General features: G+C 39.2%; 5 protein-coding genes across 6 annotated transcripts in view; all 5 read right to left on the reverse strand.

Annotated features, from left to right (window-relative positions):
• The window catches only part of Nos (Nitric oxide synthase), a 43082-nt gene extending 31196 nt beyond the window's left edge, over positions 1-11886 (reverse strand). Inside the window, exons 1-2 of the mRNA XM_017170558.3 lie at positions 11745-11886; positions 735-1504 (exon numbers count right to left, since the gene is read on the reverse strand). Coding sequence (XP_017026047.1) covers positions 735-1297 — 563 coding nt within the window. The 5' untranslated portion in view covers positions 1298-1504; positions 11745-11886. The remainder of the gene's footprint in view (positions 1-734; positions 1505-11744) is intronic.
• Positions 11887-12114: 228 nt separating this feature from the next.
• LOC108077247 (leukocyte receptor cluster member 8 homolog) lies at positions 12115-17140 on the reverse strand. Its single transcript, XM_017170507.3, has 6 exons — positions 16931-17140; positions 15313-16808; positions 14499-15246; positions 14235-14439; positions 13965-14172; positions 12115-13903 (listed from the first exon to the last, which is right to left on the reverse strand). Exons 2-6 carry the CDS (start codon positions 16692-16694, stop codon positions 13750-13752), a joined length of 2697 nt encoding a protein of 898 aa, XP_017025996.1. The 5' UTR covers positions 16695-16808; positions 16931-17140; the 3' UTR covers positions 12115-13749.
• A 332-nt stretch (positions 17141-17472) lies between these two features.
• On the reverse strand, positions 17473-18864 carry LOC108076906 (voltage-dependent anion-selective channel-like). Of its 2 annotated transcripts, XM_017169947.2 has the most exons (4): positions 18757-18864; positions 18215-18671; positions 17923-18153; positions 17473-17866 (listed from the first exon to the last, which is right to left on the reverse strand). In XM_017169947.2, exons 2-4 carry the CDS (start codon positions 18547-18549, stop codon positions 17566-17568), a joined length of 867 nt encoding a protein of 288 aa, XP_017025436.1. In that variant the 5' UTR covers positions 18550-18671; positions 18757-18864; the 3' UTR covers positions 17473-17565. The 2 variants fall into 2 exon arrangements, with proteins under 2 accessions (XP_017025436.1, XP_017025435.1); XM_017169946.3 differs by lacking the exon at positions 18757-18864 and having other exon boundaries at positions 18215-18750.
• Positions 18865-18996: 132 nt separating this feature from the next.
• On the reverse strand, positions 18997-20270 carry LOC108076905 (voltage-dependent anion-selective channel-like). Its single transcript, XM_017169945.3, has 3 exons — positions 19648-20270; positions 19363-19593; positions 18997-19302 (listed from the first exon to the last, which is right to left on the reverse strand). Exons 1-3 carry the CDS (start codon positions 20127-20129, stop codon positions 18999-19001), a joined length of 1017 nt encoding a protein of 338 aa, XP_017025434.1. The 5' UTR covers positions 20130-20270; the 3' UTR covers positions 18997-18998.
• Positions 20271-20765: 495 nt separating this feature from the next.
• On the reverse strand, positions 20766-22144 carry Porin2. The gene is made up of 3 exons (XM_017170441.3): positions 21650-22144; positions 21362-21589; positions 20766-21256 (listed from the first exon to the last, which is right to left on the reverse strand). The coding sequence occupies exons 1-3, from the start codon at positions 21970-21972 to the stop codon at positions 20902-20904; spliced, it is 906 nt and encodes a 301-aa protein (XP_017025930.1). The 5' UTR covers positions 21973-22144; the 3' UTR covers positions 20766-20901.
• Positions 22145-22309: the final 165 nt, after the last annotated feature.

Below are 22309 nucleotides of genomic sequence, written 5' to 3' on the forward strand. Positions count from 1 at the left end.
CAAGGAATCATTTCCGACCCCATAAACCATATATATTCTTGATCAGCATCAACAGGGGAATCTTTCTAGACATGTCCGGAAGAAATCGATTTTTTGGCCATTTTTTCGAAATTTGATAAGGGGTTACATCATTAAAATGAGCAAAAATGGCCAAAATTTTGATTTCTTAAAATTTTAAATTTGGTATGCAGTTTTTTTAAATTAATAAAAACTAACACCAAACAGCTTTCCGAATGGAAATTAATGCATTTTTGGCTTAGTTATGATATATTTTAATTGTTACCTGCAAGGGTATACAAACTTTGGCTGGCCAAAGTTAGCTTTCTTTCTTGTTTAGATTAAAATTTATTTAAGGATTTTTCTTTTATTTTGTTTAAAGATATTTGTATTTCGTTTTGGTTTAATTTACTTGTCAACATGGCGATAGTGACCGTCTGGTTATTGGCTATTTATATTGAAAGATGTGTACTTAAATGGACAATTTAAATATTTGTGATTGTAATATTTAATACCTTTCCTCTATAAAAATATACCCTTGGATTATAGAGCTTTACCCTTACTACACAAAAAAATTCTAGCCTGCGTAGCCATAGAAAACTTGTCAAACTTTCTTGTTACAACTACTTCTGCTTAGTCTTTAGTCCGTTCGTTATCCTTTCGCACTCCCACGAGCAATTTATCACCTCTGCCAGCGCACTTGTATCTGCTATATCCTTGATAAATGCGTTGCTTACCTGCCGGCACGCGACCGATAATCCTGTGACATTTTTCTGGGCTGCTGTTGGTTTTTGGGCGAGGGCGAAAGTTCTCGCGAACTTTTCCCCGACGCCGTGCCGCTGCCCGAGGCAGTGCATCCTGCCGCCTGGCCACTCGAGTCGAGCTCAACGACGATGCTAGTGTTGGTGCCACGACGTTCGCGAATCGGCGGCGATGATGCCGCGGAGATGCTGGCTCTCTTGTGGTGCTTCAATGGCGTGCCGCCACTTGACGAGGCGCCTGCAGCAACAGCAGCAGCAGCTCCAGAGGTGGCTGCTGCTCCGGCATGATCTACTTCATGGCAGGGCGTAGAGTCGCCACCGGCGGTCAAGGGTCCATTGCCATTCACTGTCGGGGCTTGAGCTTTGATTTTTCTGCTGTTTTGTTGCTGTGCAGCCTTAAGTTGCTGCTGCTGCAGTTGCTGCTGCTGTTGTTGCTGCTGTTGTTGCAGTTGCGCCTGCTGTTGCTGCTGTGCATTTGGGGTCCTTTTGATGGTCACAAAGCGCAGGTTTTCCAATATCGATGTGAAATGCTGCGACATCTTGTCCAGGGACCTCCACTTGGTCCTCTCTCTCTTTCCCCTTTGGCTGATTGCTTGCCTTGTTTATTTAGAAGCCAACAGCCAACAGGTGAACAAACCACTTGGACAATCTCCTGCCCAGCTGAAGTTTTTTGATTAAATTCTGTTCTGAATAACTTTGTGCGGTTTCCTCTTTTTTATTTTTGGGGGACACGCTCAATTGGTTCACTGTGGATGAAAAAGTTTTAAGCAGAAACTTGTATTACTTGGCACAGATAAAGGGAAACTTTAAATAATATACAGGTGTTATGACCACTTTAAATCGAGCAAATGACTCTAGTTGAGCAGAGTTTGTCTTTCTTGTTTTGGGCTTAAGTATTTTGTTCTGATTCACAGGTGTTCTTTTAAGTTGGAGCTTTTAAATAAGGCATTATTTAAAAATGGTATGTTTAATACTAGAGTAGTTGGTTTAAGGAATAGGGTTTAATTTTCAGTGAATTATTAAAATTAAAACACAAAAACTACAATCAAGGCATGTACGAAGTATATTTAGGGTTTAAACGCGTAATCCTGCAGGATCTTTTACCATGGTAAAAGAATACATTTTTTATAGGAATTTTATTAAGCCATGATCATAACCATATATAATATTTAATAAATTAACATTTTTATTCTTAAATCACATAAAATGAGAAATATTTTTATATTAATAAGCATATTCCCTTATTCTAAGCATTATCTCCGCCTTAGAAACCTTCCATTTACCGAATGTCACCAGGCATCATCTGTGGTTGTGAGGCTATTCCTTGCTCCTTGGCTTTTCCTCGCATCCACTCAAAATGCCTGAGAGCCCCACAGAAAGGAAAAACAATAAAAGGACAACCAACTCAGCTGGCTTTTAGCTACAAAAATAGACTTATGCACTCAGAGCCAGTCGGGCAATTAATTGATTGATTGATTAGGCAAGGCGAAGAGGCATGAAAGCACACCAGCAAGTTAAACCATATTAAAACAAAATAAACCGAAAATTGCGGTCATTATTTTGATTTGCCAATGCACAAACAAATCAAGAAAACAAAGCAAAAACCAGAGCAAACAAACAATGAGGCTGTAATTAGAAGGCGAGATAGCATTTCATTCAGCATTCTCTGTGTGTGCCATCAAAGCGAATGAATGCGAATGATTCGGCATTTGATTTCGAATTTTAATGTCCGTCGAGAGTGCTCATTGAACTCGAATTGAGAGGCAGGGCATAGAAGGGTTCGCCAGGATCCCAGGTCATGATGATGATGTCCTCTGTCAACGGCAGCCACAATGCGAATTAAATCAAAGGTATCGATAGCTCATCAGTTTCGAATTACCATTGAGTCCTTTTGTAGCAATTAAGTAAGAAAATATTTGGGGTGAAAATGTTTATTTATATTGATCAAAGCTAAGATTAAATTGTTATTATTGTTAAAGAATTTTAGGTATTTTTATGTCAATGTAACGAATCATATAATAGCAACCTTAAGGGGGGGGTAAGGTATTTAATTTTTTTTTTCGTAATTTTTTTTTTTATTTTTTATTTTGAAAGTTCAACATCTTAAGAATATTGTGTCCAAGTTTTACATCGATCATAGTAAAATTGACGAAGTTATGCGAAGTTGAACGAAGGTCGGTTGGTGTTCAATGCATGAGAATCACAAAGATTAAAGCGCTCTCCTGAAAAATGCCATTTTGAAAATCGGTGTACACGATAACTCAAAATCTACTGATCCAATCGGTTTGAAATTTGGACAAAACTTCTTTAGATAAATCTACAGGTATTCCCGTCGAGCTTTTTTTAATTTCTAATTTTATTATATTTTTTATTTAACAAATTAGCAAATTTTTTGAGTCAAAAATCGGGGTTTTGCCTTCAAATGTTGATAAAAAATCGGGAAAAAATTTTAAAAATAAAAACTCTTCGTGAATACCTCGGGACACTTATCCTTTACCGAATGAGGTATAATTTTTGTAGATCGGATGATTTTGTGGACAGTTAGGATGTACACCGCAAACCAACTTTTTTTGGAGGCGACTCGGGAGATTCCCTATAACTCCTCTACCTCTAAATATTTTTTAATACCAAATTTATCAAAAACTATTCAAATGTCGTGTTATTATTTGGTGTTTAATTCATTAACTAAACTTTAGCCGTTTTGCCAGAATAAATGTTTGAAAAGTGGCCCGTATTGCACCGAATTAACCTTCCCCCCCCCCCCCCTTAAACTATTTATTTAATTTATTTAATTTCTACAATAAAATTTAGGACAAAAATTAAAATACATTATACCAACTGAACAACCGTCATTTCTTTCAAATTTCCACATTTTTTCGCGCGTCTAGAAAAACCAACCCACTGATGCCTAACAAATGAACGAGCCGCGAGGGCAAATGGTTTTTCCCAAGAAACAAAAAAAGGAGGAAGCAGCCGCATATGGTGCCCGGAAAAACAGCGTGAAAATTGGCTGCAGAATGAATGATTAAACCCTTCCGAAAGAAAGGGTTCAACAGATGTTGTCTGCAACTTTTCCAGCTGTAATCAGCCGCCACCTTCTCCCTGGGTTAAGCGGAGTGTATAAATAGCTCTCAACCGACCGCCAAATTAAAGGTAAACTAATTGAATTTTCATAGAGCGGTAAGGACTTCGTCACTTTTTGATTAAGAAAATTTATTGCGAGCCTGGCGGAGCTCCCCGCGCCGTGCGTCTTGTCTGGTTTTACGGTTTTGCAGCGGCAAATTGCCATAAAGATGCTTTTAATTGCTACAAATGTACATTCTGCCGGCAGCGAGCTCTGGGTCTTCCTGGGTCTGCCTTTCATTTCCGCATGCTTTCCTTCGCTTCTCCCGGCTTAATCAGCCTTGGAGGCAAATATATATACATAAAACTGCTGCCAACTTCCCTGGAGTGGTGGCGTGTCTCTCAGCTATAGTTGCGGCGATTTGTTGTTTGTCAGTCCCAGTTGATTTGAAATCTAATGAGCTGAGTGGTATTTAAATAGGATAGAGCAATAATCCTCAAGACGCTACCAGGCGGGTGTTTTATAGAAATTGTTTTAAAGAAATAAAATAACAAGCTATTAGAAAATGGCTTTTGTTTCTTGAATGTACAGCACCCTTAGGTGGTGCTCAAAGTTCACAAGTCATAAAATTATTACTCATACGCAGTGTTACACATTTTCAATGGAATAAAATATTATTTCAAAAAAAGCAAAAAATGCTCTATTTTATGTTTAATTTTATGTCATAACATCGCCCAGGTTAGCATTATTTTCCAAAGAATTGAAGCCTAAAAAACTGCTATGATTCCCACAAAAAAAATATGCCATAAATATTTATCTTATTCATAAAGCGACAAAGTAAGAGGGGAAAGTATAAAAGACTGACACATCGAACTTCACGTTCAGCCCCTGGCCAGGATTTAATGCAAAAAAGCAGATCCTCTGGCGGCGGCCCAATTCAATCACATCCTTCACCCCGGCAACAAGGATAAAATCTCAGCTTTCCTGCGCCGCTCTCAACACTTTAGCTGCGGCGGAACTCCTCATCGCCTCGTTTTAAATCCAATCAATTGCTTTAAAATAAACCCTTGAACAAAATCAAAAGCAAAACCGTAACAACGGCAGTCGTCGCTGAATGCTTTTCGTATTATCTCAAATGACAACACAGAGCGGCGTGAAAAAAAAGAGGAAAACCGAAAGGAAATCGTACAATTGGATGACAAAGGCAAACAGTGAAAAAAACGAAGGCAAGTGCTCTGCCAAGCACAATGCAAAACAGTAAAAAAGAACGACAAAAAAAAACAGTAGAAAAAATGGAAACTGAAAACCAGCAAATCTGTTAAGAAAAACCATTTAAATGGGAGACACAACACAGGCGGGGACAATGCGAATGTGGTTTCCCCCACAGCCCACGCAGGTGCCAAGGAGGCATGGCCTAGACTACTTGTGGTCAAGTACGAAGCATGACCAGAATGAGAGTAGGATTTGGCAGGCTCTCCAGGACGAGTCCCAAGACAATAATGCTAACGTGATGGTCATAATTAAAGCAATTTTCCTAAGTGGCAAATCAACTAATTTTACTAACTCATAGGCGTTTTTTTAATAATGGTGTGGAATATAAAATGCTAATTATCTCTGTGACTAATTAGGCTGCAAAATAAAACATTTTTTTTACCATAGAGATAAAGCTTTTCATTGGTTTCACTTGAAGAAAGTTTTTTGTTACCTTTTCCTAAGTTTAAATGGATTTTACAGTTCCAAGGGAAGTTCTTTGGCGGAATTAATAGCTTTGTTAAGGGGGGATATACATGTAAGCGGTCAAAATTTGGTCATTTTTCGTGAATTTTTTTTTATAAGAAATAGTCAAGCAATCGTCGGGAAACTTTGGATATAGTTAAAAGTAGAATCAGAGATGATAAAAAAAATTAGTTATAAACAATATTTTACAAAATGGCGGATTTATGGAACATATGCCGTAGCGCCTCGAGCTTTGAGTTGCCGTGCTATGGACACGATAGAGCTCGTAATTCCTGTCCAAAATCCGTAAACTAAATTTTTTTGTATTCATTACACCTGTATCTTCTATTTGAACCTAAAAAACTAAAAAGAAATCAAGACAAAAAAATTAAATTTTGATTTGAAGGAAAAAAGGCCATTTTCAGGTGATCAGTTTTCACTTCCCACCCTCTTAAAAAATAGTAATACTCAGTTTTATAACAACCATGTAGGTTCAAATAGAAGATAATTTCATGCTGATCATAATACTTTTTGATTCACTGCGATATGTTACGTAGTTTTTTGTGAATCGTGTCCATAGCATAGGTAGAAATGCCAAAATTAGAAGTTGAGAAAAAGACGATTAAAGTTTTTGATGCGCCCACGTTAACACTTGTGAACCTTGCGTGCATACTTGATTTGAGGCACTTTAAGTTGGAATTCGATATTGAAACTTACACAGTATATTCTTTAAGTAATAAACTATTTTTTAAACCAAAAAAAAAATTTGCCCAAAAAAATTTGGTTTACATGTATATCCCCCCTTAAGTCAAAATCATTTATATATCATTGATGGGAATAACTTATTTAAATTTTTATTTAAATTTCATTAAGTTAACCCAACTAAACACTTTAATAATAGAAAAGCCAGCTTATAAGCATTTAATAATAAAATATATAAACTGACACGGTTTTCTTTGAATAAATTCAATTTAATAAAAGGCTCAACATTTCTTAACTTTTCATGTTAACACATACATTTTCCACAGGATTTCTTGGAACCTATATTTCTGATATCCCGCTGAGCTTCCATAAACTGATACCTGCCTTAAATAACTTGTACTCGTTGGTCAAAATTTATTTTATGCTAATGGTAAAATATCCCCGAGTCAGCTACGATACATTTATGAAATGAAAGGCGGTCCCGCCTCTTGGTAAATAACACATCATTTTTGAAGATATACTCGTAAAAAAGTGAAGAAAATCCAGTAGCTATCCCTTTGGTTTAGCCTCGCAAAAAGGTAAACAAGTTTTATTCCCCCCTCAAATGCTGACTAACCGGCTTAGGATTTCCATATGAAAGGGATAGCCCTGTGAAGGATTTTATGCCTTTGAAAAGGATTGCTTTTGGGAACATCAAGTGTGCTTCCCCACACATCCTTAAGCAAGTGCGTAAGTGTATAAAATATTCACACATAATGTTGCAAAATTTATATTCCTGTCGTCCTTTGTAATGTCAGCCTCAGCTGCGGTTCACATTTTGATAGTCAATATTGAATATTTATTTATTGTTATTTGAAAACATACCAACCGCTGCAAAATGTACATGTATTAATGTGTGTGCGGGGGGGGGGGGGGGGAGATTGAAGTTCAATTGAAAGGTTTGTTGCTGGAAAATTGACTTAGGCCATGTGAAAGGGAAAAAGCTCTGAATAATGAATAAGTTCATCAAAGGAGAGCCAGCTGAATTTATTAATGTTCTGAGGCACCTTTATAATAGTCTGATCCATTTCAAGCCAAACATTGGGTAAGTAGTTTGAGAGGGCCTTCAAATGCGGCCCGCTGACTTTCAATGGCTTACTGCATCACAAAAATGGCCCGGCCCAAACGTCAGCAACATTATAATTTTCCTAATAACAAAATGGAGAAAACTGGCGTAGCGTGGCCTGGCCTGGGGGGACCGGAAAGATGGGACGACGACTTGTCAACCGTTTGACATCGGCAGATGCGACAGCGCCACCGGAAGTTGGCATCCTTCTGCCGTCCCCGCCTAGGGAAAAGTTTTTCCTCGACGGGAGTCAATTTTGATGTTATTTTTTACTGCTAATTGTTTTTCAATTTATGTCGCACAAATTGTTTTATGGAAAGTATTTTGCAGCTTCTCGTGCTAAAGAGTTGATTGCCAGATCTCCGGCGACCCTTAATTACTTAATGGTTGTATCGAGTTTCGGAATGTTCTAACTCAAGTTGTTTGGTCTTTGGGGGGTTTTTTATCAAAGATTAATTTCCATTAATTATTTGAAAATTTGAGCAAGCACTCAAGTGATTTATTTAATTGCAAGTTAACTTCTTTGGAAAGTCTCTGCGACATTAATCAAATCTCTGCTGGGATTAGATGAGGAACTTGACTGATTATTGTGGTCCGTTAATTACTCAATAATTTCGGGGTTGAACACTTTTTGTTTGTGGCTAAATGATTTTCATGGGAAGTTTCTAATTAATCAAATGATTTGACAAAGGCGTTTTCCCCTTTCTATTATTAAGTCAACTTCATTTTGAAAACCGAAGAATGCGAACTTGAAACCTTTTGATAAAAATTTAGTTTTTGTGATTAACTAAAAAAAAAAAACAAGAAAGGAAGCTAACTTCGGCACGCCGAAGTTTGTATACCCTTGCAGATTGGTTTTCATATTTATATTATAAATTATAATGCCGAAAACAGACACTAAACAGAGTTTCATAACATTTTACCTATACTTATTATGTTTACATTTTGACAGTTACAGTTATACATTCCCAGCTTTACATTTTCTCTACATCTACGGATCGCTTCTACGAGCCCCGACCACTATTAATTCGTACGGCAGCTTTTTTACTCGTATAAAATGTTCAGCAAACGATATTGTCCATAATAACGTACACCACATATAATAATGATTTTTTATAGTACTATAACTTTATTCTCTTAAGTTTAAAACAAAAAAATTTATTGTATTTCGACAACAACAACAATAATATTTATTTATTTTAATGTGTTATTAAAATGATAATATAAATTCGACCACTATTAATTCGTACGGTGCCAAAAGCTTAGCTTAGAATTAAAAGAAGATCCAAACAAAAGGAAACAGTGAAACATAATCACTATCTAGTCTTTTGCTGTAAACTGTTTAACAAAGCAGAATGCAAAATAAAGTGCGATTGCTGAAAATTACTCATAGTTAAGCTACAATGGCACGAGGAAAGCCAATTTGCAAGGAAATAAGAATTTTAGTTCTGAATAATTATAAAAATGGGAAAAGTTTCGGTGAAATTGCCAAGCAATTTAATCTGGCTAAGTCGTCCGTTCAGGGAATAATTAAAAAATTTAAGGAAAATGGCAATATTGAAAATAATATCGCAAAAAGAGGCCGAAAATCGGCAATAACAGCACGTGACAAAAGAGCCCTGGCGGCTATTGTAAAGGCTGATCGTCGTCAAAATTTTCGAAATATAGCATCTGAGTGGTCTGATAAAATCGGAAAAGGTGTTAAGCGAGAGTGTACGCGCTTGAAGTTGCGTGAGATCGGATATAAGTTCTATAAGGTATGCACTGTGATAGACTATGTTACATACTTAATAGATTAACTTACTCTTAGGCCAAGGAAAAACCATTGCTTACGCTTCGTCAAAAGAAGAAGCGTTTACAATGGTCACGGGAAAGGATGTCCTGGACTCAAAGGCAATGGAACACTATCATATTTAGCGATGAAGCTAAATTTGATGTAAGTGTCGGCGATGCGCGAAGGAGAGTCATCCGTACTAAAGCCTACCATAAAGACTGCCTTAAAAGAACAGTTAAGTACCCAGCCAGCATTATGGTGTGGGGTTGTATGTCTGCCAAAGGAGTGGGGCAGCTGCACTTTATTGATGGGATGGTCAACGCAGAAAAATATGTTAACATCTTAGAAGAAAGCTTTCTGCCATCAATACCAAAGCTGGCTGACTGTGGCGAATACACCTTTCAGCAGGATGGAGCATCATCTCATACTGCCAAACGAACCAAATCATGGCTGCAGAATATGAACATTGAGGTCTTAGATTGGCCATCAAATAGTCCGGACCTAAGTCCTATCGAGAATATATGGGGAATAATGAAAATAAAACTAAAAAATGAACCTCAAAGAACCCTGTCTGAATTAAAACTTAAAATCCAAGAGGTTTGGGACTCTATTTCAAGAGAGCAATGCCAAAATTTATTAAAATCAATGCCAAATCGTTGTAAATGTGTCGTTAAGGTCAAGGGTGATGTTACCCAATATTAATATTAAAAAACAACCTAGTATTTCGTATAAAAAGTTAATATTAAACGCACCGTACGAATTAATAGTGGTCGTATTTATATCATCAGTTTAATGACACATTAAAATAAATAAACACTATTGTTGTTGTTGTCGAAGTACAATAAATTTTTTTGTTTTAAACTTAAGAGAATAAAGTTATAGTACTATAAAAAATCATTTTTATATGTGGTATACGTTATTATGGACAATATCGTTTGCTGAATATTTTATACGAGTAAAAAAGCTGCCGTACGAATTAATAGTGGTCGGGGCTCGTATGGCAGCTATATGATATAGTTGTCCGATTTACATAAAATTAATACAAAAATTCTATAATAATAAGTAAAGCTCATAACTCAGAGTAGATTAAAATAAGTTGAAAAACAACGAAGTTATACTTTTTTCTATTACTTTCCCTATCGTTCCTATGGCAGCTATAAGATATAGTCGTCCGATGTTCATGAAATTTATACCAAAATTCTAAAATAATACCAGAAGCTTATGTACCAAAGTAGATTAAAATACGTTGAAAAACAACGAAGTTATAATTTTTTTCGATTAATTTCCCGATCGTTCCTATGGCAGCTATAAGATATAGTGGTCCGATTTTCATAAAATTTTTATAAAAATTCTGGAATAATATAAAATGGCCATATCTTAAAAATGATGGAATAATATTAAAAAACAGCCAAGTTATAATTTTTTTTCTAAAAATTTATCGAACATTTGTATGGCAGCTATATGATATAGTCGTCCGATCCGGCCCGTTCCGACATATATAGCAGTGAGAGTATATAGAAGACTATATGCAAAGTTTCATTTAGATAGCTTTAAAACTGAGGGACTAGTTTGCGTAGAAACGGACAGACGGACAGACGGACGGACAGACGGACATGGCTAGATCGACTCGGCTGTTGATGCTGATCAAGAATATATATACTTTATAGGGTCGGAAACGTCTCCTTCACTGCGTTGCAAACTTCTGACTGAAATTATAATACCCTGCAAGGGTATAATAAGTGTATCTGAATAATTTGCATATAATTTATGTTCTTTTTTGCGTCAGTTTCCACATTTCGTGCTATTCTTTAATTTTATTTAACAGATATTAATCGTCAAGCATATTGAGTAAGATTTATTTCTTTTTCCACTGTTTTTTATTAGTAAAACAAAATTGATTACAAATGTATGTCTTGTTCACTTGTACTGAAACTTAATCAATCACGACGAAATTCATTATTTTATAATCAAAATTTTTATTTATATAAATTAAATTAAATAAATTATTAGGTTAATCTATTAAATGCATTGATTATATGCATAATTACATTCAACAAATTAAAAAAAAAGCTATTTCAGCAATTTGTTTTTAAGATGCCTTTATAGATTTTCTTATATGAAAAATCTCAATCTGAAAAATATTAGTTAAGAAGTAATACTTTAACAAAATAGTTTATAAATCCTAGCTTTAGTGTTTAACAACATACAATTAATTCTTTTTAAGATTCTAAAAGTTTAAAAACATCCTTATAACGTTCTTAAAATTCCTAATAAAAACGTAATTATTTGCATCTCATTCTTAGGTGGGAAATAATCAATTTAAAAATAGCTTGGTGAATATTTTTCTTCTGACTAATCACACAATAAAATATTGTTTAATTCTTTCACATATTTAAAGTCGCTGTTTTTAAATCGTTTTAGTCTAGCTGTTTTCTTGAACACTTTACCTATTAGTTTTTTTTTTTCCGATAAAAAAAATAATTTATCTGTTCAATTGATTTAAGTTTATCCGGATTACATTCTTTTATTGTTTTATAATATACCGCAGTATTCCTCATTACCTTTCTGTGCTCAATTACCTAATTTAAATAAATCATAAATTTAAAACCGTTTTTCCACACACACCTCAATAAAGTTATACTTTCACAGACAACTTTTGTTAAAGCCACTTCACTCACAAATGGTTTAAAGATTCTTTTGATTTTTTGAGCTACTTTTGATAATCTTGGTTTGGTCCGTTCAATTTCTGGTTTTAAGCGCGATCCTTGGAACTCGAACGAAGCGCGTTGACTGGAGCTAAGGCCGCAACGCAGCATCCTTAAATAGCGGCTGAACCTCGGTCCAGCATCCGCTAGGCGTTGTTGAAAAGCTCGGCTCCCGAGCTCACCAACAAGCTCCAACTGGCTCGTGTCCTGGCTAAAGCTCCTTCTGGAACAAGGACGGCCTTCTGCTGAAAGTGAAATTTCGCCCAGAGACCAAATGAAACACCAGTTGATTTCCTTTTGTTTATTTATTTGTTTTTCAAGCGGGATATTTGGGTGCGGTCTCGCTTCTCATGCTAATGGCCTCTCGCAGGAATATATATATTTGCAAGATGGATTAGCTTTTAAAGACTTGAATTCTTTTCCATTACTTTGTTCCAACATTCAAGAAAACTAAAAATAATTTTAACAATTAAACTTAGCCTAGGAAGATACCTCCTAATTTCTAGTATACATAGTAAAGAAGAGTTTAGTTTCTGGTCAAACTTCCTCTTTCTCTTTCTCTCTCTCTCTATTAAAAAAAAAATATATAGAGAATTCAGGATCTTAGCGCCAATTGCTAATGGTAAATCCCGACGACTTAAATTTTGTATACAGCTTGTTGCTTATTTAGTGACAAGTTAAAATTGGAAGAGCTTACAAATGTCGCACACAAGTCTGACGGGGATTTCTCGGCTTCCTTTTTTGGCTGATCGGATGGATAGTTGTTCATCCCTCGGGTCGTAGTCTCTGCCTTTGATCTTCCAATGTTGGTGATAAATCGGCTCTGGATGGTTGTTGCTGGCTCGTTCTTGTTGTAGTTGCAGTTGTAGTTGGTTGTTGATTGTTGTGGAAGTGATGTTTGTATATAGTTTATATACAGGTATACAATAGAGAGACAGAACATTAGTATAATCTTTTTTGCAAATAATTTAAATAAGACAACAAACATTAATCCTAAATCTTAAAACTAGTTTAAAAATGAAATGAATGAAGGGGGAGCGCATGTATAATGAGTTTAGCTTTAACCACACAGCGAAAAACAGCACACACAGCACTTGGGCTCTTGGAGTTTTGTGTTGGCATCTGATGTTCGTCTGGTTGTCTATTATTTCGTGTTAGTTTTGTGTTTGGTGGAGTTCTTGTTATTAATGGTCTTATTGTTGCGATTTCACTTTAGGTCTGGACTTGGGTTCATTGGAGGGTGTTTTCCGGTTGCAGGTTACTTTTTTTGGTTCAATTTAAATGAGTATTTCGGGTATCTTGCAGGCATCTCCTATATGTAGATATAGGAATTTGTTGATTAAAAGAACATATATGTATATGGGCTGCTGAGTTTCTAAAGAAGAGGCAAAAAGACGAAGTATTCCGCATCAGTCATTCCAACTTGAAGGCCGTACAAGAATATAGAATTGCTGGAACAACGCCAAAACGATGTGGAACATATTATCTGTTTAGAAGATCCTTTTATCCACAATGCTGGCAGCTGTAGTATAGTATCCTTTTATCCTTTTCAATAGCTCCACAGCTGATATTTTAGTTTGCGTTTTTCATATTCCAATTGCCATAATTAAAGTTGATGCAAATGTAGTTTTTATCCGAGTTTTCCTTTTGTAGAGCATGCAAATCCATACGAAGCACTGAAGACAGGTCCTGTAGTAGCGAATAATTTATAGGGAGGGGAAATCATCGGCTTAAAATTCGCCAAATAATCACTTCCTAACTAACTAACGCAGGGGAAACGCGACCACTAAAATAACCTATAAGAATATATGTACATTTTGGTTAAAAAGGGAGTCAGACAATATCCGCGCCATATAGATATCTAGCAATATGAGGTATAAAATCAAAATGTTTGAATATGATCTGCTTGTTGTGAAAGTCACACATCAAATGGCAATGGCAGCAGCATTTTTACAATCCACTTGTGCCCCATCAGCGACATAAGGCAAACTGAAGGTGTCGAGCCATTCTTTGCACTTTTCTGAACTATCAAAAGCCAGGATATTGGCAATATAATTAACGCTAATATTGGGACGATAGCTGTAAGAGATAATTACATGATTAACAAAAATTATTATCAAAAATTGCGGTTTCAACTTACGATTTAATCAAGACTCGCAGAGCAGACTTGCGCTCTCGTTCAAGGAACCACTCAATCATATGGCCCGACATGAGCGGCGCCGACTTGTACAGGGAAAAAAGTTTACAATAGTTGCCCAACGACCAGGCCGAACGGAACTCTAAGGCGTGGGCAATGACTGGGGTCACGCGCTGATCAGCCGTAATCGAACGTAGGACAGTTGTTATGTCTGCCAAGTTAAGGAATTTGGTTAGCTTTGAGTTGAAAATGATAGCGGATGAGCCAACTTACCCAAGGTATTCTTTGTAAATATGTAGTACAGTATGCGATAGGCGGTAAACTCCAAGGAATTCGGACTCTGTCCTCCGAGTTCAGCGTAGAGCATCTTCAGTTGCGTCTGACATTGGTTGAACTCTTCGTGGTCGCCCTTCTCCATAGCAATGCGGGCATGCGTCTCGTACACTTCCACTGTAAACTGATCGCGAATACCTTGGACCTAAGTAACATTAAAAGAGTTAGCATTAAGAGTCTTCTTGAAATAATGATTGGACTTACAGTCAAATCCTGTCTGATGGACTTAAGCTGATCACACGCATAGTGATAATCGTGATTGACACGCCATTTGCTCTTCACGTTGGCCAACGAATGGGTTAGCACCTCGACTGGACGCACCTCCGACGGCGACGGCGCCTTGGTCAGACGCAGGAAAGACTTTTCTAATTCCCTACAAGAACCTACAATATGCAAATCGAGAAGATCTAAGCTGCCTGTGTCCTCGTAGAAGGCAGAGCGATGGTGCTGCTGCTGCTGCATCATCTTCTTTTTATTCTTGGCCGTGGTGAGACCAAACGGTGAGCTTGCAATGGCGACGACAGATTTCTTTGCCGAGCCTGAGCCCTGCTGTGAGAAACGTGCCGCCCGCTGTTGCAAGCGCGCTGTGTCATCATCAACGGCTCCGCCCACGGACGATTGGTTAGAGTAAAAATGTGGTGGCTTCTTTTTCGCCTGACCACCGGCGGCCGCCGCTGCTGCTGCTGCTGCTGCGGCAGCCCGCTTTCCCTTCTTCATTAGCATTTTTTGCTGCTTTCGCGAGAGGTTGGCGGTCAATGGTATGAAATTCAAGGAATCATTTGAGCCCGATTTGCGAATAACTTTACGCGCCGGCGGACTGCTGGCATCACTGCTGCGAGAACGCGACCGAGACCGGGAGGGTGGGGAGCGGGAACGCGAACGAGACCGCGAACGCGAATACCGCTGCTTCTTATTCGAGTATTTTGAGGAACTCAACGATGATGCCGGCGATCTAAAATGAAAGAACAACAGGTTTTGTTATGGAATCCAGTTGTCTAGCGGAGGAAATGGCACTTACCGCGAACGACTCCTGGAGTACCTGGACGACGACGAATGACGATTGTGGGAACCGTAGCTGGACGAGCCCTTGTTGAATAAATTTCCGCCCTTCTGCTTGAACGCATTTACAATACCCGAGGAGCCCTTGCTGCCCGCTGTCGGTGCCTTCTCCTGCTGCTCGCGATGATCACGCTCTCTCTCCTGCTGCTCAATCTTCTTTTGGAAATAGTTGCTACGCTGCGGCTGCGTCGGAGCGACATTGCTCAGTACCACATCGATGCCATCCCGTTCGCTGTGCACCGTCGGCATCGCCTCGTTGTCCCAATCTCGCGTCCACAATTCATTTCGATTGGCAGCCGCCATTATCTTGCCCTTGAGACAAATGTCAATCTGATCCTTGTCAAAATCCGTGTTGCACTTGGAGTAGCAACGGGCAACGTACTGATTGAGGGAATCCGGCCAAGAGTCATTGGTACCCATTTGCAAGGTGCTAGGACGCTTGAAAGTGGATCCGGATGGAGCTGCAGATGCAGCTGGTGCTTGGGGAGGCGTCGGCTGATGTGGCTGCTGCTGCTGCTGATGCTGGGTAGAATGTGGCTGAGGTGGCTCTGTGGGTGCAACTACGGACAACGGCAGTGGTGGTGGCGGTTTGCTCAAGTCTGGCGTGACCGGCACGCCTACATCGGCGGCGGTTATGATGGGTGGTGGTGGGGCTATGGGTGTGGTGTGATTGGTAAATGGATTGCTATATGCAGTTTGCTCATAGCTCTTGTTCATCTTGTTGTTGTTGTTGCGTTTGCGCTTCTTTTTGTTGTTATTCAAGTTGTTATTATTGTTGTACATTTGCAAAGCCTGTTGTTGGTGTTGCTGCTGCTGCTGCTGCTGTTGGTGTATTTGTTGGTTGTGCTGCTGTTGGAGCTGCTGCTGCTGTTGCAGGGGATTGGGCGCATTGGCCAAACGCTTTTGATTTAAATTCAAATTGAAACGTATTCCCCCGAAATTCTTTTGTTGCTGCTGTTGTTGTTGCTGCTGCTGTTGCTTGTTCATGTTGCCTCCAGCGGACTGACCGCCTTTGGGCGGTGGCGGAGGCGGCGGACCTGTGGGCAGTGGCGGCGGGGCAGCCAGTGCATTGCTGAACCCTGGCGGCGCATTCGATGAACTCACGGTCGATGTTACCTGCTGCTGCTGTTGCTGCTGATATCGCATGTAGTATTGGTAGTACTGCTGATACTGTTGCTGGTAGGCGGCGGCATTTTGGTTGGCATACCAGTAGTTCCATTGCTGGGCGAGAGCGGCGGAATTACCCCCCTGCTGCTGCTGCTGCTGTTGTTGTTGTTGCTGCTGCTGCATTTCTTGCAGCTGCGGTATCAGAGGCGGTGGTGCACTCATTGCATCGGACATGATACTACTCCCGCTCTCTCCCTTTGTTTTGTGTTTTTTTTTTACTTTCTGTTACCTGAACTTACCTTTGCTTTGTTTTCTATTGCGTTTCTGTTAATTCTCCCTAACGTCGCCCTGAAATTACGCATACAGAATGGAAAAATTTGCGCTCATTAGTTCCCTCTTCTGGGGTGCACATCATGTTTCAATGTGTGTGTGTATGTGCTGGCATGTGACGCCATTTTCTTTTTCCGTACCTATTTGTGGCCTCCGTGAAGAACTCGCTTTCTGACCTCAGATTTCGCGTTTATTAACGCTATTTCGCTGGAATAATTATTTACGACATGCACGTAACAGCTTGCGCACTGATTTACACGGGAAAACTTCGATGGCAACTTTTTATTACAGAAAAAAAAAACAAACGCGTCTGGAAAACGTCTGAACAAATTGATTTTTTTTTCGTATGTCAGGTGGAGCTGACAGATAGGGACGTGAAAGCCTCGATAAGCGACTATCGAATCTTTAACCTATCGACAATACTATTGAAGAAATTTATTTAAATTTGGTTTCCAAATTGTTCTAAATAAAAATACATAAGCGCAAAGGCGTTTAATTTGAAAAAGATCAATATAAATATATCAGTTATAAATAAAAAATAATTTCATTACCCGATATTGGAGATATTGAGATTTTACCATCTCTAGTGTTATCGAACCAGTGAATAATACTTAAATTATCGTTATCGATAGTGGCAGTTAAATTTAACTTAAAACCCAACAAATTAAAAGACCGGTCTGTGTCTGTTGTGCTTTCCTATATAATACTGAACTGTAACATTATCCTAACTTGGAGCAAACTGTGGACTTAACAAAAACATACAATTGTCGATCGCTTAGCATTGAAAGTCCAGGGAAGCCCCAAACCTGTGCGCTCCACCTTTCGGATCCGCCAGATCGAAGCCGAAATGATACATAACCTCGACATGGTTGTTCACATTCTTTTGAAAAACAAATCCAATTCTAGAGTCGTCTCGAAGCCTTACTTTCAGCAGAGTTCCATTCTGGAAGTTGTACTGCGCGCCGACAGATAGTTGCTTAACGTTCTCCGCACTGTAGAGGTTCGCCTTCAAGGCCACGGCCCAGTTTTCGCCGATCCGTTGGAAGATCGAACCTCGCAGGTTTTTAAAGTTCTCCCTGCAAGAAAATGATTAGTGGCCCTATCTGTCCCTTTCAGCAACAATAAAACCTACAGTTTGAGTCCCACTTCGGACTGTCCATTATAATAGCCCAGGCAGAAGGCGTGCATGTCGAAGCCCTTCTCTTCGAGATTGTATACTGTACGATAGCCGAACAGGCAGCTGTCTACAGGGGCCGCTACGACGTAACCCATAACAAGTGGCTCCTTGTAGATTGGCACCACCAGGTCGACTTTTATAGGGTTAAGCTCAAAGCCGCACTTTAGCTTGCTTTTCAATGTAACTCTGTGGAAAAATGTTATGTATTATAATACCCGGAACTAGCAACCATGTTGCCGGAACTCACTCGTCCTTCGTCCCTATTGTCGTATTAAAGATACCATAGGCGGAAGCGAAACGCAAGCCAAGCTCCGACAGAAATTCGTGGGTTGTAAACCAACTGTGGGAAAAATGGAAATTGCCAATCTCCTTGAACACCTCAACTCCCCCAAAGACGTCGTTTATTTTGGGATAAGCCTCGCCAAAGGTGCTCAGCTGAATGCCCTTGTTTGTCATGGAGGTGCAAGAGAGCTGCCAGGAACCGAGCTTGAAACCCCTCAGGAGACACTCCTTGGCACAGGCGCCCACATGAAAATAGGTTGATATCTGGCCTTCTCCAAGCGGCGGTGGCATTATCTCCATATCTTTCTTGTTCGTGTCATCTTGGTCGCCTTTTGCCTCATCCTTTTTATCCGCCGTATCCTCCTCCTCTTTCGGAGGAGCCTTGCTGTTCCGACGACACCGGAAAAAGTCGCGCACCCGTTCTGATTTTTTTCCCATTAGAAAATGTAAAATAATATAATTTCGAATTTGAACATTTAATTCTAAAGTATTTTTTAATACATTTACCTGTCAATAGAAGACAGGTGACAGGTATTTCTTCGCCTACTGCCCCCGATTGACATGTAGGAGGTCCAGCCCAGGCATGCCAAAGTTGGGAACGATACCTTAAGAAAAGCTGAAATTCATAGAATTTTGTTTTTAGCAGGACCTAAAGTTTTCACCACACTTTGTAAGACGGGACTTGCAAATAATGCTTTGAAATATGTATATTTGCCAAATGATTTAAAGTAGTAAAAAATCATTTACCTTTACATTAAGTTGAAATACCAGGCAGCGCCCATCCTAATCTCTCCATTTAGTGGGTCTTTTCCATCAAAGCTGCAGTTATAGACCATCCTAATAGCTTCACTGAGTTTTCGCTCAACGATGAAGCCCAAACGAGCATCGCCCCTTATTTTGGTCTTTATCAGTGTTCCCGGCCCCCATTCGTACTGACACCCAACGTGTAAATTCCTCTGATCCACGTTGCCATATATGTCGGTCTTTAAGGCTAAGGCCCACTTTCCAAAAAGGCGCTGAAAGATCGTACCTCGCAGATGCTCGAAATTCTCTCTGAAAAATCATGGGTCGGTTAATTGAAGAGAAGTTTTAAAAAGAGGGGAAAGCACGTACAATTTGAGGCTTATTTCAGTGGACTGATTATTAAACCCAACGCAAAAGGCGTGCATGCCGAACTTCTTGTCATTGACATCAAAGACCGTTCGATAGCCCAACGCAAAATGTTCGACAGGAACCACCATAAGGTAGCCCTTTAAAAGGGGTTGCCGGTAAATAGGTACTTCTAGTTCCATCTTAATGGGATTGCGCTCGAAGCCTAATCTTAACTTGGCCGTAAACTGCAATCTGGAAAACAATTATCGTAAGGCAAAACGACAGCAAGGATGACGCTCAACGTACTCTTCTGCCGTGGCGGCTCCAAATTTCAGGACGGAAAACCATTGCCCGCTAAGGGCCTCATCGTTTGCACCGAGGTCCAACAGAAACTCCTGGTTAGTCAGCCAGCAGAGGGCGGCGTGGAATGGACCCATCTCCTGTAACGCCTCCACACCGCCATAGGCGTTGTTTAGGAACGGATAGCCCTCGCCAAAGCTGCTCAGAAAGAGATCGCTCTTTGTCTTGGTGGTGGTTTGCAGCTTCCACACGCCGTTCTCGTAGCCATTAAGGAGAGACATATTCGCCAGTGCATTCACTTGGAAGTATGAGGGCACCTCGCCCTCCACCGTCGGCGGCTGCACTATTGGTACCAAATTTTCCTTTACGTGATCTCCTTGGGATTCTTCTTGGCCTTCTTCTTGGGGAGGAGGAGCTTTCTCATCTTTTTTTTCGGCGGCCTCACTTTTACGCCTCTTGCACCGGAAAAAATTCTTCAACTTCTCCATGCTTTTTTGAAATTTTATTTTTTTTTTAATTTGTTTCAGGTTTAGAATACTAAACGAAATACTACATTTAAATTTTGTACCGACAAAAACCAGAAGGAGCTACATATTTCAAGAAAAATTTTTAATTTTAGTTTCTAGACAAGAAACTTCAGCAGTACTCAGTTTGATCATATTTATGATATAGTTATGTGATGTTGATTAAATTTTAAAAATAAATTTAAGGTAAAAAAATAATTATTTATTTTTTAATGATTTTAAATTACTTTTTTTACATTTTATCAACATCAGATTTATATGCTGCAAATATTTTCTAGTATTTCTTATCATTTCTGTTGAAAACTGACGAATGTAAAACTAAGAGACTAATTTAGAATTATAAAAACATTTATATGCATATCAGAGTCTACAAAATGTTAATTATCAAAAACTAAGAGATTAATTGGCTTTGTAACACAGACAGACATGACTAGATCGATTACGCTGCTGTTGCTGATCAAAAATACATATTTAGAGACTCCTTTGGTAAAAGCTTCTAATTAAAATTATAATACACTTCAAGGGTATAAAAAGAAGTTATTTGATCAATAACTTTTTTTGTTTTCAAAAATCCTTCAGATATTTTGTATACATCTCTAATAGCTGTAATAGAGAGATAGCTTTCTCCCGTGTTTTTATTTTTATTAACCTTCTTTAACAAGTTAATGTTACATAGTGCCTTTATATATTTTTTTGGTTATAACCCATTTGGAATTTTAAACTATTAGAAAGGTGCTTAGCACTGCAGAGCCACCCCCACTCCAATCCTGTGGTAACCAGAATAGCGGCGAAAGTCAAGGATCGCCGATATGTTGCCCGTGATTCCTTCGCCAAACTTCTGCTCGTAGCCCAAGCCCAACTCCACGATGTTGTTGATTTTGGCGCGGATGAAAGCGTTTTCGTCCAGGCGATAGATCATACCCAGGCTGACTATCACATCGCCGCCGTGATATTCTTGGACTTCCTCGGGATTGTCGGTGTCGCCACCACCGTCACCCCACCAACGGGCTGTTCTGTCTAACTCGACACCCGCATCGATTTTTTCATCCACCTTGTAGAAGAGGGAAGCCAGAAAGGCGCCGTGATCCTTCCTGGGAAGTGAAGAAAATTTTAAGAAACAATACATCGACTTAAAATTATTATTAATTATTACTTGATTATGATTTTTATTAGGAGTAACCTCTAGTCACACTTACAGTTCGGCAAGAACGGTAGCCTGTTCGTTGCTCCAGCCAAGAGCCACCTTCCAGGCGTTGACATACACATTGTGAAGGTCTAACTCGAGGCCCAGGCCTCCCAGGAAATCTTCGTAGGGCATCACCACCGATGCGTTTAACACAGGGTACGACGAATTCAGAGTCAGATCAACCAAAGCATGGAACTTTTCCTGGAGGTATTGCACCCTGAATTTAGCATCAAGGTCGCTGGTAAAAAAAAGGTTAAACAATTGTGAAATATTTAAGATAAATCAAAGCTAAACGCACTTCGTTGACGGCCGGAACCTTGCCCCCAAGCCCAACGACAAGCCCTCAGACAACTTGTCCTTTTGCATAATCTCGCCGAAGATGTATCTGTCCGTATTCCATCCCTCAGTGAGTGTCAGTCCTTTGTCTTCCATGATGTACTTGCTCTGCAGCATACCGGAAACCTTGGAATTGTCGTAGTTGGTGAAGCCTGTGGATAAAAGCTCGATGCCCGGACTAGTCATCGTTTTGGTCTCGATCTGCCAGAGTCCCGGATGGTAGCCGCGCCTGAACAGATCGCGGGCTAGCTTGCCCAGTTCGGGATACGTCGGTATTTTGGCCATTTTTGGCACAATAAACAGATGGTATGGTACAAATGGATGCAAAATTTTAGATTTCTACACTTTGAAAAGGCTCGATTCACCGAAAATTTATGTCTGGTGCTGCCAAAATCTTAAATGAATTCGGTGAACAGCAGTGCGGAATGAATGTGTGGGCTGTGTCGAACGTAAATGCACAGGTTCCTATTCTGGACATAACATTTTAGAGATATGAGAATATTAAACTTTCAGACGATGTGAAAGTTTTGTTTATATTCCTTAGTGTTCTTTGTAAATTAAAAATGTACTTATATAAGGGGGAAATACATGTAAACTAAAAATTTTATATTAAAATAAATAG

The sequence above is a fragment of the Drosophila kikkawai genome, chromosome 2L (assembly GCF_030179895.1).
Source record: "Drosophila kikkawai strain 14028-0561.14 chromosome 2L, DkikHiC1v2, whole genome shotgun sequence".
Taxonomy (NCBI): Eukaryota; Metazoa; Arthropoda; class Insecta; order Diptera; family Drosophilidae; genus Drosophila; species Drosophila kikkawai.